The sequence below is a fragment of the Malus domestica genome, chromosome 04, assembly GCF_042453785.1.
Source record: "Malus domestica chromosome 04, GDT2T_hap1".
In the NCBI taxonomy this organism is placed as follows: domain Eukaryota; kingdom Viridiplantae; phylum Streptophyta; class Magnoliopsida; order Rosales; family Rosaceae; genus Malus; species Malus domestica.
This window is the reverse complement of record NC_091664.1, coordinates 25,313,337-25,329,877: the sequence shown is the minus strand read 5'-3', so window position 1 is coordinate 25,329,877 and position 16,541 is coordinate 25,313,337. Positions and strand designations below refer to the sequence as shown.

Genomic DNA, 16,541 nt, shown 5'->3' with positions numbered 1-16,541 from the left:
CTAGATGAGAATGTTGGCAAATTGTCAAAGATTGCTCTAAATACAAAATTGTGGCAACTGGTCCAGAAGTTGTCATGCACGGTATGGGTCTACATAGTTCTCCAGAACCAGACATTGCTGCACAAGAAGCCAACACATTTCAAGACACGGAAGGGATGCCTGAACAAGTGCCCGAGACCCAACCGACTCGTCAGTCCCTCAGGCTCGTAGGTAAAAAGGCGTCAAAGAAAAAAGGTAGTTCTTCCAAGAATGACTACACTAAATATATGGAGGAACTTGCTCACCAAGGTGAACTGAACATGGCACGAGAAAAGGTTAGAGATGAGGAAAAAGTTGCTGCTATGGCAGCAATGTTAGCAGCTACTGATGCCCGTGATGCGGCGACTGAGAGATAAAGAGAAATAGTTAATCGAGAGAACGAGTTGGTTAGAGAAGCACTTCATCGAGAAAATGAATTGCTTCGAGAAGAAATGATGGCTCAAGCAGATCGTGACACTATGAGCAAGTCTCTAGTAGGACTGTCTCCGAATTCTAAATATTTTTGGACATCGGAAAAAAGAGATGTCATGCGAAGGAGGCGTGCAAGAGATGCGGAAACAAGTCAAGGGGGTTCTAGCAACTTTTGTGACAACCAAGATCCTCGCACCACATATCCTAACTCAAGAGACTTTGTATAATTTTTATGTATTTTTTATGTTTTTTCTTTCTTTTTTCTTTTGAACTTTATTTAATTTCTTATGTTTTTTTCTTTTTTTAGGTTTGAACTTTATTTAATTTCTTATGTAATTTTTATGTTATTTCTTATTTATTTTTAAAACTTTATTTATTTTTATTTAATTTATTATGCAATTTTAATGTAATTCTTTATTTATTTTTAAAACTTTATTTCTTTTGTACTTTATTTAAACACATGAAATAAGATTACATAAACTCACCAAATAAATTTAAAAACAAAACACACTACATAGAATTACATAAACTCACCAAATAAATAGAATTACATAAACTCACCAAATAAACTTAAAAACAAAACACACTACATAGAATTACATAAACTCACCAAATACATAGAATTACATAAACTCACTAAATAAACTTAAAAACAAAACACACTACATAGAATTACATAAACTTAAAAAAAATACAATTTATTCTTCAATCACAAGCCTCATTCTAATTATCTTCGCCTTCATGCAATCCCCACTGGTGCTCAATCAAGTCATTCTGGCGGGTTACGTGCCAGTATGGCTCTTGCACATTAGTGTACCGCTGAACGATCAATTCATTGTAACGTCCATCATGTTCCAACGACTCGTGTTGCACTGGATCTTCGGTCCCATCATGAGCACAATAGATACGTGTTCTTGAGTTGTTCATCGGATCCGGCTCATATTCATCGACGCCATCATAATCATACTCATCTTCAACAATCATATTGTGGAGAATAATACACGTCATCATGATGGATCGAAGAGCCTCGACATCAAACATTCTAGCTGCAACCTTGATAATCGCCCAACGAGCTTGCAGGATACCAAAACAACGCTCGACATCCTTTCTACACCCTTTTTGACATTTTGCAAAGTGTTTTTCCTTTTCAGTCTGTGGATGTGGCACTGTTTTGACAAATGTTGACCATCTTGGGTAAATGCCATCTGCAAGGTAGTATGATCCCTCGTATTGGGTACCATTAATGGTATATATGCATCTCGGCGAGTTTCCTTACAGCAGTTCATCGAACACTGGGGATTGGGCAAGGACATTTAAGTCATTCTGAGCTCCTGGAACACCAAAAAAAGCATGCAAAATCCATGTATCAAATGAAGCCACCGCTTCCAAAATGATGTTTTTGGCTCATTTTCTGTTGCCATATGCTCATTGCCACGCACTTGGACAGTTTTTCCAAGTCCAGTGCATGCAGTCCATGCTTCTAATCATGCCAGGGAAGCCTCGCATCTCACCATTCCTCAGAAGCCTTCGCATGTCCCTTGGCGTGGGTGTCCGGAGGTACTCATTGGTGTAGAGGGCTTCAATTGCAGAGCAAAACCGCATCAGGGACTCCAAAACAGTTGTTTTTCCCATCCTCGCGATCTCATCCACTTGATCTGTAGATGCTCCATATGCAAGCATTCGCAAGGATGCCGTAATTTTTTGCTTGGGAATAAGACCTAGAACATGAAAATCATCCTTTTTTTGCACAAAGTATCAATCATGGTTGCAAATATCACTCATGATTTTGTTGAACAAATTTCGTTGCATTCTAAAACGCTGTCTAAAAATATGATCAGGGAATATGCTATTGGGAATAAAATAATCTTCCAATAGATTTTTACCTCGTTTTTCCCTTTTTCTATCGAGGTTTGCAACATGTCTTGGTTTGGCTATCTGACCCATGGCTTCCATGACACGGCGGGAATGTGAGGCCTTCTGCCTTCTATGGTGATCATCCTCATCCTCCTCCATGAAGAAAGCCTCATCTCCACCTCCACTTCCACCTTCCTCGAGATTGGCCAATTCTGCCTGTTGTGCCAACAACCTTTGTTGTTGCTCCTGCAACTGTTTATACACCATTCTTGAAGAAGACATTGTAATAAGAACTCAAGATTTGAAAACGATGAACAAGGATTCTGAGCTAAAAAGAAGGATTGAGCTTGGTGTGAGGATGGATGTAGGGATGTAGGGTTTATATTGACAAAAAAAGAAAGGATGAGGTTCTGGACAATGCCACGTGGCACTACGTGATTGGTTGAAAATCTTATCGAAATCTTGGCTAAATTATTGTAAACCGGAAGTGACATGTGGCGTGTCGGGATTGGTCGAAAATATTATCGGAAATCTATCCACAAAATAGTACGTTCAAATAATGACACGTGGCATGACGTGATTGGTTGAAAATCTTATCGAAATCTTGGCTAAATTATTGTAAAACGGAAGTGACACGTGGCATGTCGGGATTGGTTGAAAATCTTAGCGGAAATCTATTCACAAAATAGTACGTTCAGATAATGACATGTGACGTGACAAGATTGGTTAAAAATCCTATCCGAAATTAAAACTATTTTATTTTTTTATTCTTTTAGACAAAATTTAAAAATATTTTAAATGGGCTGGGTGCCAACGCATTTTGTAGGGATGGAGATCGTTTGTGCCAACGCATTTTTTCACTAGGTGCCAGCGCATTTTTTTAGGGGTGGAGATGCCTTGGCCTATTACTGTTCATTGGAGTCTGTTACTGTTCATTTGAGTGGATAAATGCGCTGGGTGCTGGCGCAAAGTCCTTAGGGGTGAAATTGCTCTAAAGTTAAGAGACCATAGCTAGAATTTACTCTAATAAAAAGACACGAAAATTCACTGTAGCTCTTACATATTATTTTGTCTTAATTCACCATGTGTACTCATCTTTTGTGCATGGCAGTAAATATAGGAATACGTTAACCAAAAAAAAAAAAAAACTGAGACCATTTTCAGTATTGAGATAATAATTATTTTCGCCAACACTAATTTACTTATCCATTTTTTTTTAGGTTTATTTTAGCTATATATTCTTTGTACATTACATAAAATTTAACTTTAGCTCTTACATTTTGTTCTGTCTTAATTCACAATTTGTACTCATCTCTTTGGTGACATTTGTACTCATTTCTTTGGTGACAGTGAACATAAAAATACATTAAAAATAGAATCTTTCAGTATTGAGAAAATAGTTATTTTCTCCATCACTAATTTACTATATTTACATGTCCAAGTGCGTGTAATTATTTAATCTTTGTTGTCTCACAAACTGACGATTGAGTCAACATGACCAACAGGTGATGGACAAAGCTCCTTAGCTGTAAGCCTTAATCTAATCTTACGCTTATCATTTTGCAACTAATTGAAGGAGTTAACAGCAGTAATTAAGAAGGTCTACATTTACACAAAACGTTACTTTTATATATCAAGCGGCGCCGGCGACTAGAATTCTTTAAAAACGACTTAAAGTTTGCAATATTGTTGTAAGTGACATAGTAGCTTTGCTGTTACCCTTCAGTTTGTACAGAAATTATAAAGGGGTGTAATATCTACACATTCTATTTTACTTCTCACACACCTTTCTAATTTTTGACCGTCAGATCGGATGAATTGAAGAAAATCAAAGGATAAAAATTAATAAAAAGTGTGTGAGAAATAATTTGAAGTGTATAGATAGCATATCTCATTATAAAATAACAAATAACAATTCCTTGCTTACCGAAAAAGAAGATTATCATTGGAATTAGAGACTGGGCCATTCGTGTTACATATCTGCCTGCCCTACATCCATGTATAACTTTATGATCTTTCCAAGATATATAAAACCATATCCTGATTCCTGAGCATGAGGCAGCGTCATGGTGGCGTAAGGTCTAGGCATCAACTTTGTTAGGGTTTTAGGGTTTCCATCCAGAACCCTAAAATGGATTATGCTGACTATTACCAGTTATAAACAGTAAGTACAATGGGATTGGGTAAAATGTAAGCATTACGTTATCTTCAGACTTCACGAAGTAGGCCGCTGCAATAATCAGCCGCTTACATTCATTTACGTGCGGTTAAGAGAACTTCATGCACTTGAAATGACATGAAAATAACGGTGTATAAATATTTGAGATATTGACATCGAGACATTTCAGTAAAAGCAATTAATTTCTCTCTACGTATAAGTAACCGAGCTTAAATGTATTTATGCAAAAAGTGAGAAGTGTAATTAATGAGTCTGCAGCCTTAATGTTTGACGAGTGGCACCATTAGTTCAATTGTTAGTGACAAGCATGATTAGTACTATATTTTGTCTAATCAAGTGGAAAATTGTCGGAACGATTGTCCAAGATCCTCATCTTTTCTTGTCTTCACTCAAACGGATATTTTAGCTTGTCACACAACCATATGTTTAGAAGCCTATAATTGTATGTTACCATGTAATCCTTGGTTTATATAAGAGATTGATTTCTCATTAATTATTAATAAAAATTTGTCACACCCATATGGGATAAACATGTCAAGACTCATGGACGAATCTTTCTTCTCAAATAATGATAGCTGATTAACAATTAATCCCAAGACACCTGTCTACTAATTAATTTGTTGAACTAAACTATGGTCGCACATAATGTCATTAACTAAATCAATTAAATTAGCAGAGGTTTCTGGATGGAAACTGTTTCCGTTTCAAACTTAATTTGATGGCTCTGCACTCGATCAATTATCTCATGCTACGGCGGTGTACAAGTTCACTAGTCAAGTTCCTAATGATTTGTCCAGTTGGATTGGAAGTTTGGAAATAAAAAACAGTTGGGAATACGCATCGTCTGTTTGAGTTTCAGAAACTAGGGTTTATCAATTAGTTTCCTTAGTTTCATGCTAGAAGAATTGACATTTCCATCACAGTTCAACTTGCAAATGTCCTCCAAATTATTTTCTTTGTCAAGCGGAACCAAGGGATTTGAATTTAAATTTCAAAGTCAAAAAGTGAAATACCATTAAATTAAAAGCTAGTTGCGCCTCACATTCTTTTAGCGATAGACGAAACAAACGTATAGGTTGTGACTTCAAAGAATGTGAAGCAACCACCTACACCAAATAGGAGGCAAGAACACTCGAGACCAGAAAGCTTCTCACACTTTTCAACTTTTCTAGAGGGTGTGCATAAGACCAAAATATGGATGATAGGAAAGCGAACCCTAGAAAAGCTTTCTTACTCTAAAGGAGAAACCTAAGACCGAATGAGGGTGAGACCAAAAATAGGGTCGATCAAGAAAAGTCATTAGCTTACATGTAAGAAGAAACATAGGACCAATAGAGAATGTGGTCACTTTCCAAACCCCTTCAAATGCCCAAGTTTGATATCTTTCATAGAAAGCTATAGCCTTATATAACTAGGATATATGATACAAAATTGCAAAATAAAATCAAATAATAACCTACCAAGAACAACAAAGAGAAATCTTTATAGATATCAGGAACAAAAATTTCGAAATTTACAATTTTCGTGTTGTAATAAGAATGGAGGACAAGGTTTATATGCCTCACTTCTAGAGTATATTAATATAAGCAAACACACATATTAAAATTTGAGTAAAATAATAACAACCACATTCTAAGCACTGAGCGAGAATCCTTGGCCATCAATAGGCATATAAAGTGGGCCCTTTTTCTCATGAGATTTTGAAATAATTGAGGTTGGTAAGAGAAGCAACATGCATGCACGGGTCCATGAGCTAAAGCCACAACTCAGAAGATTGATAGTCAAATGAAAGCGAGAGCAGCTAAATTGATGTAAGAACCAAATAAGAATCCCCAGTACGTACTAGTTTAAGATCGTTATGAGATTCTTCTCTAATCAGGATTTAGACTAGACATATATTGGTTGGTTGCGTTTAAGAGACGTCCATGGCCATACTTAACACAATCATTTAGAGTTAATTCTGTTTTTTTTTTTAACAAACGATATTATCTACATTAAGGGGAATGAGGTAGGCTAAGCCTCACAATAGGCTAGCAATAATATGATTCAAATTCGCCTTTAGCAAGAATTGAACCTAAGACCTCTCACTTACAAGTTAATTAATATATACATTGGAAGACTCTTATATCTCCCCTAATTAATTTGTGTTAGTTTTGTGTTAAACAACAATTTGTTTGTGATACTTTATGTAATCAACTGAGAATTAAGATTAGAGTTTGGAGAAAAAAAGAAACAAAAAAATAAAAGTCACCCGTCGAATGCATACCTCATAAAATGTCCAGGCTAGATGACAAGAGTCATGTGTGAGTTGTATTTTGATGTAAATGCCCGTGAAAAATTCAGGATGTAATGACACATTGTTCATTTTTTATGATATTTTTCACAGAAACTAACAACGAGGATGAAATTGATGTGTTGTTTATAACGTGAGATAGTTTAATAGACCTTCAAAATAAGGGACGAAAATGAGGAGTTTTGTATGTGTCCAAAGACAAAAGGTAGGTTGTAGGATCATTCGGAATTTAACAAAATTCTTAGAGAATTGTTTTTCTTTATTTTTTTTTTAAGTTTGGGCCTAATGTCAGACTTTCATTTACCACAACATTCTGGACTCTGGATCCTCCGACTGAACCTGGCCTATCCACATTGCCCACCCTCAAATAAAAGTTGGACCCAATTTTTGGGTTTTTTCAAGGGTTCGGCCTATGCTTTTGTTAATATACATTTTTAGGTTTTTTCAAGAGTATGTTTTATTTTCAGTAGTTGTATCTACATATCCATTTTTACTTTTCACATTCCTCTTAATGAAAAAATTAACAAAGATTCGTAAGAGGTAAAAATGGATGTTTGAATAACATTTTCCTTTATTTTTTGTTAAGTTTTCAATTTATATTTTGTTAATTAAACTTGGGCTTTTAGCTGAAATGGTTTAATTTCAATCTTTAGCTGCTAAAATATTATATTATTAATTTAATTTGAGCCTGAGCCCGAGTTCATAGTTTCACTGAGATTGAAAATGCTTTTTTAATGATCAGTTTTCAATATGTCACTAATATCTCATTGATGTATCGTCTATATATATCAATTTTTGATATTTCATTTCGATCAGTTTAACATTTTAGAATTGATTTTACATTATCTTAACCAAAAGATTTTGGATTTGCTCTAAAACCTCACTCCACCATTTAGAACTAATTTTAGATTATTTTATCCAAAAGATTATGGATTTGCTCCCTTATCCACATCCGTTTGGGCCACGGCTTAAATCCTCACTCTACCACTCCTGAACTTTTCTTATTAAAGTGGAATAATTAAATTAAAAGTAACTAATGATGGCAATTAAATTAATAATACGACAAAATTATGTGATAGGTGAGGACTAATGGTGTGATTTTTTCCCTTAAATAATAAGACAAAACTGTTTGGAAAAAAGAAAAGGAAAAAGATGAAGTGCTCTTTGAATTATCACTTTAGTGAAATTTAGGTTTTTGAAATATTTTTTTGGTAAAATAAATCCATAAATTCATTAAAAATTACTAATTTCATCTATACTATTATATTCAAAGTTGTTTTAACTAATTTTTCGTCAACTTAAGTCACTTAACATACTTTAGAGTGTAATACCGTCATTTTGTCGTCTATAAGCCTTTAACATTTCATATAGGTTGTGAATCTAACGTCTATTTTACCCTTCAAAGTTAACTCCATACACTATTTCTTTATTAAAATTACCAATCTACCCTGCAACGTATATCACATGCAAGTAATGTGACTTAAATTAACGAAAATTTGAATATAGTAGCTTCGAATCTCATGTTAGGGATGTAATTTCCTCTGATGGTGTGCGGCAAATGTTCGAGATGACGGGGAGAGGGAAGTAAAGGGGTTGGTGTGCTTATTTTTATTTTTTTCTCTCTTTCTCTTATGTCCTTATTATTAAATAACGTTAATAGATGATTTTTTTTGTTAAAATTCAAAGTTTTAAAATTTTTTTTGTTAGTTTTCGTTCTAATTTTCATTAAGATAATAATTTAGAAATTAAATTAGCAGTTTACTCAAAAAAATAATAAGACAAAACTGTTTTCAAAATTAATCCAAAAGACCTTTATCAAATCAAAATTAGTGAGCAGAATTACATATTTATGTTTATTTTTTATTTTTTTAATTTGCAGAAATTAAAATCAATTTACAAAGACAAACGACAACACCAACCGCCAACAAGCAGCGCTTGCTCCCTCCAAAATTTGGCTGTGCTCACTCACTCACTCACTCACTACCGCTTCCGACTCGACGATCATTTCCCGATGGCGACGATCGCATTTGGTTCCAGCCTTGTTTCAGTTCGCGCCGAGCAAACCGACGCTGTTCGGAGCTCGCTGCTGTACACCCAGAACTTCAATTTCTTGCGGTTGAAGAGAAGCTGTGCTTCGTCGATGACGCGGTGGCGCGGCGTCGGAGTTCCACGCGCCACTGCGGAGGCGGTGGGCGGTGGAGTTATTGAGAGGGGAGAGGAGGTGAAAGAGAAGGACAAAGGCAGCGTTCTGAGAGTTGGCGTCGTTTGCGGAGGTCCCTCGGCGGAGCGTGGGATTTCTCTCAACTCGGCTCGATCAGTTCTCGATCACATTCAGGTAAGAGTTTCTTCACTATAAAGTGTAGAGCTGGCTGTGATTTTCTTTAGGTTCTGTTTGGATGCTGAGAAAATAGTGTAGTAGATAGTGAGTGAGAAAATTGCTTTCTTTGAATTTGAAACAGGGAGGTGATATACATGTGAATTGCTATTACCTTGACGCTGGCCTCAATGCATTTGCAATATCCCCTGCTCAGGTTCGTTTATGTAAAAATGCATTAATTGATTCGAAAATTTCGTAACTTGATCTTCCAAAGTTTGTTAATTTTGCACATTTATATAGGTTTACTCAAACACTCCCGCGGATTTTGATTTTAAACTCGAAAGGTAAAATTTTGTGTATTTGAAGTTTGGAATTAGGTGACCTTGTATGCTGATCTGCCCAAGTATTTGCTTCTGTAGCCTTGCCCAAGGTTTCCGGTCTTTGTCTGACTTCGCTGAACATCTAGCTGGCTCTGTGGACATAGTGTTCCCAGTCATACACGGTCAATTTGGTGAAGACGGTGGCATTCAGGTGTACTATAGCATAACCTTTACTACCATTGCAAGTTTTCAAGATATACACATAACGGTGCATTTATTTTCTGTTTCTTCCTTTGGAATTTAATATTTGAACACACGATGTTGCAGGAGCTGCTGGAAAAGTATAACGTTCCATTTGTTGGCACGGGATCAAGTGAATGTTGCCAAGCATTCGATAAGGTATCAGATGACAATCGACAGTGATTTTTGTTTCAATAAATATACATATGTAAAGGAAAAAGAAAGAAGATGACAGTATCTGTGTGATTTTGAGTTATCGCAGTACAATGCTTCGTTGGAGCTCAGCAAACAAGGATTTATAACAGTACCAAGTTGTTTAGTACAGGTACTTTAGCTAAAATTTTCTTTATCTAGATAGACGTGCTTTTTCTAGAGACACTAGGATTAGCATCTGTACAGTGGTACGTGACTAAGTCATAACATTTCCAACAACCTAGACCGGGTAGTCTTCTGTAAGTTGCACAACCTGTGTCCATGCATGATGACATCGTTAGTTGAAGTTTTGATGTTTGTTTCTGTCACTGATTTTTAGTATTGATATTGGTTTTTGAGGACTTTAACTCAGATATTGATTTACATTTTTGTGAATTTTGGCATTGGATGTACTTGCTCCTTCAGTTTCTCTGACTTTAATGACCTGTAGGGAAGTGAAGCAGATGAATCTGAACTGTCAAAATGGTTTGCAAGAAATCAACTGGATGTTGAGTCAGGGAAAGTTGTGGTATGACACATATCTAGTGTTGTAATGTAAACGAACCCATTTTTTAGTGCGATACTTTATATTTGGTCAGGTTATAAGATATAAGGTCTTTATTATTTTGTTTCAGGTAAAACCAGCACGAGCGGGATCAAGCATTGGTGTTACAGTTGCATATGGTGTGGCTGATACTTTTAGCAAGGCTAATGCAATTATTACAGAGGTAGTTTTCGTTGTTTCTTTTTTGTCCTTTTTGAACTCTTGTAAATATTTCAAGAAAATTTAAGTAGCGTGCATGAAGTTGGACCGGGTTTATGTGAATATGAGTTTTTATGAAAAAGAAGGTGCAATATCTTGATATTAGTTTTGCAAGAACAAGGTTTTAGTAAAAAGCATTTCTCATGAAACTTGTGCTCTTTTTATGTATGATAGGGAATTGACTCCAAAGTCCTTGTAGAAATATTTCTTGAAGGAGGGAGTGAGTTTACAGCAATTGTTCTTGATGTGGGGTCTGGATTAGATTCCCATCCTGTTGTATTACTACCAAGCGAGGTATGAATGGGCCATGACTGCATTTGCTTCATTTCATTGTATTGGAATTAATTGGTTGAAATATCATCCTCACCGTGTCGAGAGGATGTAGGTATACTACTTATGCAATAGGGACCACTGTACGATGAATATTTGGATTAATAATAGTCTATAAAATGACCAGGTAGAACTTCAATTCCATGACAGTGTTGATAAGGATGCAATTTTCAACTACAGGAGGAAATATCTTCCAACACAACAGGTAGACCTTACAGAATCACACGATATGTGTCAGACCTCTAGACCTTACAGAATCACACGACATGTCTTAGACTGCTAGTTCATCTTTCTGATTTTTAGTATATAAATTGCCAAACAGGTTGCTTATCATACCCCACCTCGTTTTCCGATTGGTGTTATCGAAAGTATTCGAGAAGGAGCATCTCAGTTATTCAGAAAGCTTGGTCTTCGTGACTTTGCTCGTATTGATGGATGGTTTCTCCCTAATTCTATTCATGTACCAACATTGTCAGATAGCAAATTCGGAAGGACTGAGATGGGTACAATATTCTATACTGACATTAATCTGGTAGGAGTGGTGTCTTATAATCTCAATGATTTACATTCCAGGTGTTGATCCTTCTTATCTTTTGATACTCTCTTTGTTGATTCATCAGATTAGTGGGATGGAGCAGACCAGCTTTTTATTTCAGCAAGCCTCGAAGGTTAATCTGTTTTTAATTGTCTTGTAATGGGAGTCATTTTAGCTTCTTTATGGTGTGACCATGTAACTGATTGTTGTTGTTCGGGATCATAATATTTTAATATTTTATATTAATCACTACAATAGCATTTGTTATGAAACTGTTAAACATTCCTTTAAGAATGATTTTTAGAGTATAGGCAATACATGGCGTGCAAATCATGAAAAGCTTGTTATGCATGATACTCCCCAGCCCACACACCATTCATTTTTTCCATTCACTCAGTACTTGTTACGATAATCCTTTTGGTGCCACGACCTTGCCTGAAAACCCCATTTTGGATCCAGGTTGGATTTTCTCATTCAAATATTCTCCGGAGCATAATCCGGCGTGCTTGTATGCGGTATCCAAACCTTGCACCATTTTGTAGTGCATCAGATCATGTTCCTAGAAGATCAAAAACTTCACTGCGTAGTGAACCAGTTTGCAAGGGTAAGCGCAAAGTTTTTGTTATTTTTGGAGGAGACTCATCAGAGAGACAGGTATCTCTTATCAGCGGAACAAACGTTTGGCTTAATTTGCAAGCTTTTGACGATGTAAGCATCCAATTCATGGACTGATTTTTTTAGTTTACAATATGCGTAATGGTTTGATATGCTGAAGTTGCGGTTTGAAATGTTTAGAATGGGGACACTGATTGAATTTTCATGACAATACATAGAAGTATGGAGGAGGATTTGGATAGAAATCCTATTTTGGAATTAAACTGCTGAATGTATTAGCATGAGTCAACTAGCTTTTACACTCATTCAAAACTTATAACATTTGTCATTTGCTTTCATTTAGAAGAGGAACATTTCATCAAATCTTTGAGTCTGTGTTTGAAGAGTTTTAGCAGCTTCTTACGAAGTTCTTGAGACTATCTTCAGTACTTAATGATTTGGAACTAATTCACTCTGTAGATAAGTGTATTTTCATTGAAAGTATTATTTAATTAATCAAGTGCATGACAGTATGATTTTGTCTAAAATTAGCAATCTTGTTGCCTACAGCTTGAAGTGATTCCATGTTTGCTTGCCCCCACAATTGTCAAAAACAAGGTTGATTTGAGTTCCAGAACCGTTTGGTCTTTACCGTAAGTCTCTCCCTCTCTTGAAAGTTTTCTCATTTATTCGAAGTACAAGTCCCCTAAACACTGCTTTCATAGGATTTAATTAGGTTTCTTTGTGAACAGTTACTCTCTTGTTCTGAGACACACCATAGAGGAAGTTCTTGATGCATGCGTAGAGGCAATTGAACCAGACCGAGTTGCTCATACATCTCACTTAAGGGACAGAGTTGTTCACGATCTTACAGAAGGCTTGAAGAAACATTCTTGGTTCACGGGGTTTGATATCACTGACGAACTGCCCGTAAAATTATCGGTTGAACAGTGGATCAAGCTAGCCAAGGAAGTTCAGGCTACAGTTTTTCTTTCAGGTTTTCTTTGCCAACCATTATCTGCTAGTGGTAGAATGATGATATTTGATTCTCCCCATTATATCAGTACAGTATAACATAATTACCATATCTATGAGAAGAATTGGTGAGAATCAAGAACAACTTATTAGACTGTGACTCGGCTCTATGCAACTGTGCTTAGAGATCAGAAGATTCAGAAATACTTATGAGGTTTATCTAATGTTATTTACAGTGCATGGAGGCATTGGTGAAGATGGCACACTTCAGTCTTTGTTGGAGGTTGAAGGGATTCCACATACAGGTTCATTCTAATCCACACTCGGTTGAGGAGGACATAGTTGTCTTTTTTTTGTTGTTAAGCATCCTTTTAATCTTTAAATTGAAGGTCCTGGGGTGATGGCATCAAAGATTTGTATGGACAAACTTGCAACGTCCCTTGCTCTTAATCATGTATGCTAATTAAATGTCCAAGAAGATGAATTGGGCTTTTTTGATAGTTTGTGTTTGTATGATCCATATATTTTGCTACTTAACAAAGCATTCTGATCTCTTATAATGAACAGCTGTCGGATTTGGGAGTTCTTACTATCAACAAAGATTTGAGGAGAAAAGAAGATCTCATTAGTTCATCAATACCAAATCTATGGCATGAATTGACCTCAAAGCTTCACTGTGAAACATTATGTGTTAAACCTGCAAGAGATGGATGCTCAACGGGGGTTGGAAGGTTATGGTAGGTTTATGCTTGTTTACTTTTTCCTTTTTTTTTTTTATTATGTTTTGTTCAATGGTAGTGAATAGACTGGTAAGCTCTTTATGCACTCAATACCATAATTGCCTTGTCCTGCAATGGAGTTATGATGTACTCTTTCGGGTCAAATTTATTTTTGCATGCAGCTGCGCTGATGACCTTTTAGTGTATGTAAAAGCATTGGAAGACTGTCTTCACCGGATTCCTCCTAATAGTTTCTCTAAGGTATAAAATGGTTTAATTGTAGATCTTCTCAGGATGGCTTCTTATCTCTTTCTGGAGTTTCATTTCAGATATATTTGTTACAAATGTTCGTTTATAGAGTTTCATTTCAGATATATTTGTTACAAATGTTCATTTATATTATTTGTCACTAAAAATATTGCTCTGTGTTTTCTGCGACTATTATCAATAACCACGAGAAAGTAGAATGTAGCTTGTCCTTTAGGCCGTACAACATTTGGCTTCACTGCCTTTAAGTGATTGAGATCCATGCTAATTCAAGTCTTTCCATTCTCTGGCTTCCTCCAAGTATTCACAAGCCTTGTCACTCTTCTTCACTAAGTGTGTATTGTCATGGAAGTTAACATCTTTACCTAGGATTAGTAGGTGATACTAGTTGGAGAGATACGAATTATGTTTAATATATATATATATATATTGCTTCTTCTAATTTTATTTAGCCATTTTATAGAAACTACCTTCGAGTTTGATCTTGGTTTCTGATGTAGGCGCATGGAACAATTGAGATGCCAAACCCCCCTCCAGAGCTCTTAATCTTCGAGCCTTTTATCGAGACCGATAATATAATTGTTTCATCAAAATCTAGAAATGAAAAGGGGCATCAGATCTTGTGGAGCGGAGAGAGTAGATGGGTTGAAATAACTGTCGGAGTTGTTGGAACACAAGGATCTATGCGCTCGCTGACTCCTAGCATCACGGTCAGGGAGAGTGGTGACATTTTAACACTTGAGGAGAAATTCCAAGGTAATCTTTTGTTGATTTTTTTCTTTGCCCCTTCGTTAATTTCCTGCTTACATGTTATTAATGATAAGTTGCTTGCATATGGCAGGTGGGACTGGCATCAATCTGACTCCACCTCCATCATCTATTATTAGGTTTGTCCAGAACCTGTATCCTCCTGTCACTGTTGTTAGTGGAGCTCTTCGTTCTCTGTTCTGCATTCTGTTATTCGAGTCAAAGATGTGTAGAAACTGCCGTTAAATAGGTCCATACATAGGCAGTAAAACTTTTTCTCATACGCCAGATGTTCCAGTGTCATTATCGGACATGTTATTCTAAACTGACTGATTTCATTTAAAATGCAACTTCCACACTATGTTGCTTATTCCGTTCATATTGTATGATCCTCTCTCGTGTTTGAGTTAAAAAGCTATTTTCCTTTTTGAGCTTTGCATGTTCGAATCATTAGTCTAATTTCTTTCTCCCCTCTTAAATCAGCAACGAGGCCTTGCAGAAATGTAAAAAACATATCGAAATAATTGCAAATAGTCTTGAATTAGAAGGATTTTCACGGATTGATGCATTTGTCAACGTGGACAGTGGAGAGGTATGATGTTCGTTCTCTGCTTAACTGATCGAGTTTGGAGTACTCTGCAAGAATTGTGCGCATGTTATTTGCTAACTCATTTTCATTCTGTTGTCAATTTCTTTCCGAAGGTCTTGATGATAGAGGTCAACACAGTGCCTGGAATGACGCCTTCGACTGTCCTGATTCATCAGGTACTCTATTTCTACTAAAAATTTTCTTTCGAGGGTTACTTTGCATCGATAATATTCTTCTGAGCCTGCAACAGAAACTAAATCGAACTATTTTGGTTTTGCATTCCATTAGAGGAAACACATTCGAAAAAATTTGGTATTTCAAACTTATTGAGGGAGTTTAAAACCTGTTGAAAAGAGGATGATCAAATGCAATACTGTTTAGAGTGAGGATGTGTATTGAGGAAGGAGGAACTGCTAACTAGGTCGACATTTTTCTTGTCCGTTTCAATTTTCAGGCGCTAGCCGAGGAACCTCCCTTGTACCCTCACGAGTTTTTCCGGACGCTGCTTGATTTAGCATTAGAGAGGACCGTTTATACGCCTTAGTAAATTACTGTAGATATATCTCTGTTGTTTTCATCTTGATAAACTCGTTTTATTGGCGTTGGAGGGTACCCTTTCAGCTGTGACCTTATGGAATCACCATTTGTATTTGTTCACTGTTCATGTTTGTAGTTTATGTAGTGAGAAGATGTTTGTAATAATATTGTAATGTCAACTGGCGTCTGGCAATTAGTCCTTTTTATTTGTTATTGTTTTTTTATGAAAATATATTTTAGAACATAATAAACTTGCTAACCACTTATAGTTTCGCTTGGTGGGTGGTTTTTTGTATTTTTTATTTTGTTGTGAATTTGTTTTTTTCTTTTGAATCCCTAACGAGAGAAGGGCAATTTTGAAATTATGCACAAATTGTTTGGAAACAATGAGTTTTAATCCAATATACAAGTAAAAGCAAACAAAATATATGAGAAACTATACACAAGAGACCAAACTACACACACACACACACGCCCTTTGATCTTCATTTAAAAAAAAAAAAATGGGGATTTAGTGTGGAGCTTACTCAACATCGAACTTCAAGGATTCGAACCTCGATTCATAAATCATCCTTGCAAAAATTCAATTTAATCAGAAACCATTTGCCTATATAATTATCAAGATAAAATTTTATTATTT

General features: G+C 36.0%; 1 protein-coding gene across 1 annotated transcript; it reads left to right on the top strand.

Moving 5' to 3' along the window:
* The first annotated feature begins 8,684 nt into the window (after positions 1-8,684).
* Positions 8,685-16,114, top strand: LOC103433727 (uncharacterized). The gene is made up of 24 exons (XM_008371999.4): positions 8,685-9,111; positions 9,236-9,307; positions 9,394-9,437; positions 9,513-9,624; positions 9,741-9,812; positions 9,916-9,978; positions 10,297-10,374; positions 10,481-10,573; positions 10,783-10,902; positions 11,066-11,143; positions 11,261-11,470; positions 11,559-11,606; positions 11,933-12,181; positions 12,638-12,720; positions 12,820-13,064; positions 13,279-13,347; positions 13,432-13,496; positions 13,610-13,779; positions 13,944-14,022; positions 14,529-14,784; positions 14,870-14,915; positions 15,259-15,367; positions 15,478-15,540; positions 15,819-16,114. Exons 1-24 carry the CDS (start codon positions 8,788-8,790, stop codon positions 15,906-15,908), a joined length of 2,838 nt encoding a protein of 945 aa, XP_008370221.1. The 5' UTR covers positions 8,685-8,787; the 3' UTR covers positions 15,909-16,114.
* The last annotated feature ends 427 nt before the right edge of the window (positions 16,115-16,541 follow it).

What these genes read in the sequence shown, in the direction of transcription:
- LOC103433727 (XM_008371999.4), top strand. Translation starts at nt 8,788, where the DNA reads ATGGCGACGATCGCATTTGGTTCCAGCCTTGTTTCAGTTCGCGCCGAG. An exon ending in AGAACCGTTTGGTCTTTACC is followed by an intron (nt 12,721 to 12,819) that starts GTAAGTCTCTCC and finishes CTTTGTGAACAG; the next exon opens with TTACTCTCTTGTTCTGAGAC. An exon ending in GGCTACAGTTTTTCTTTCAG is followed by an intron (nt 13,065 to 13,278) that starts GTTTTCTTTGCC and finishes TGTTATTTACAG; the next exon opens with TGCATGGAGGCATTGGTGAA.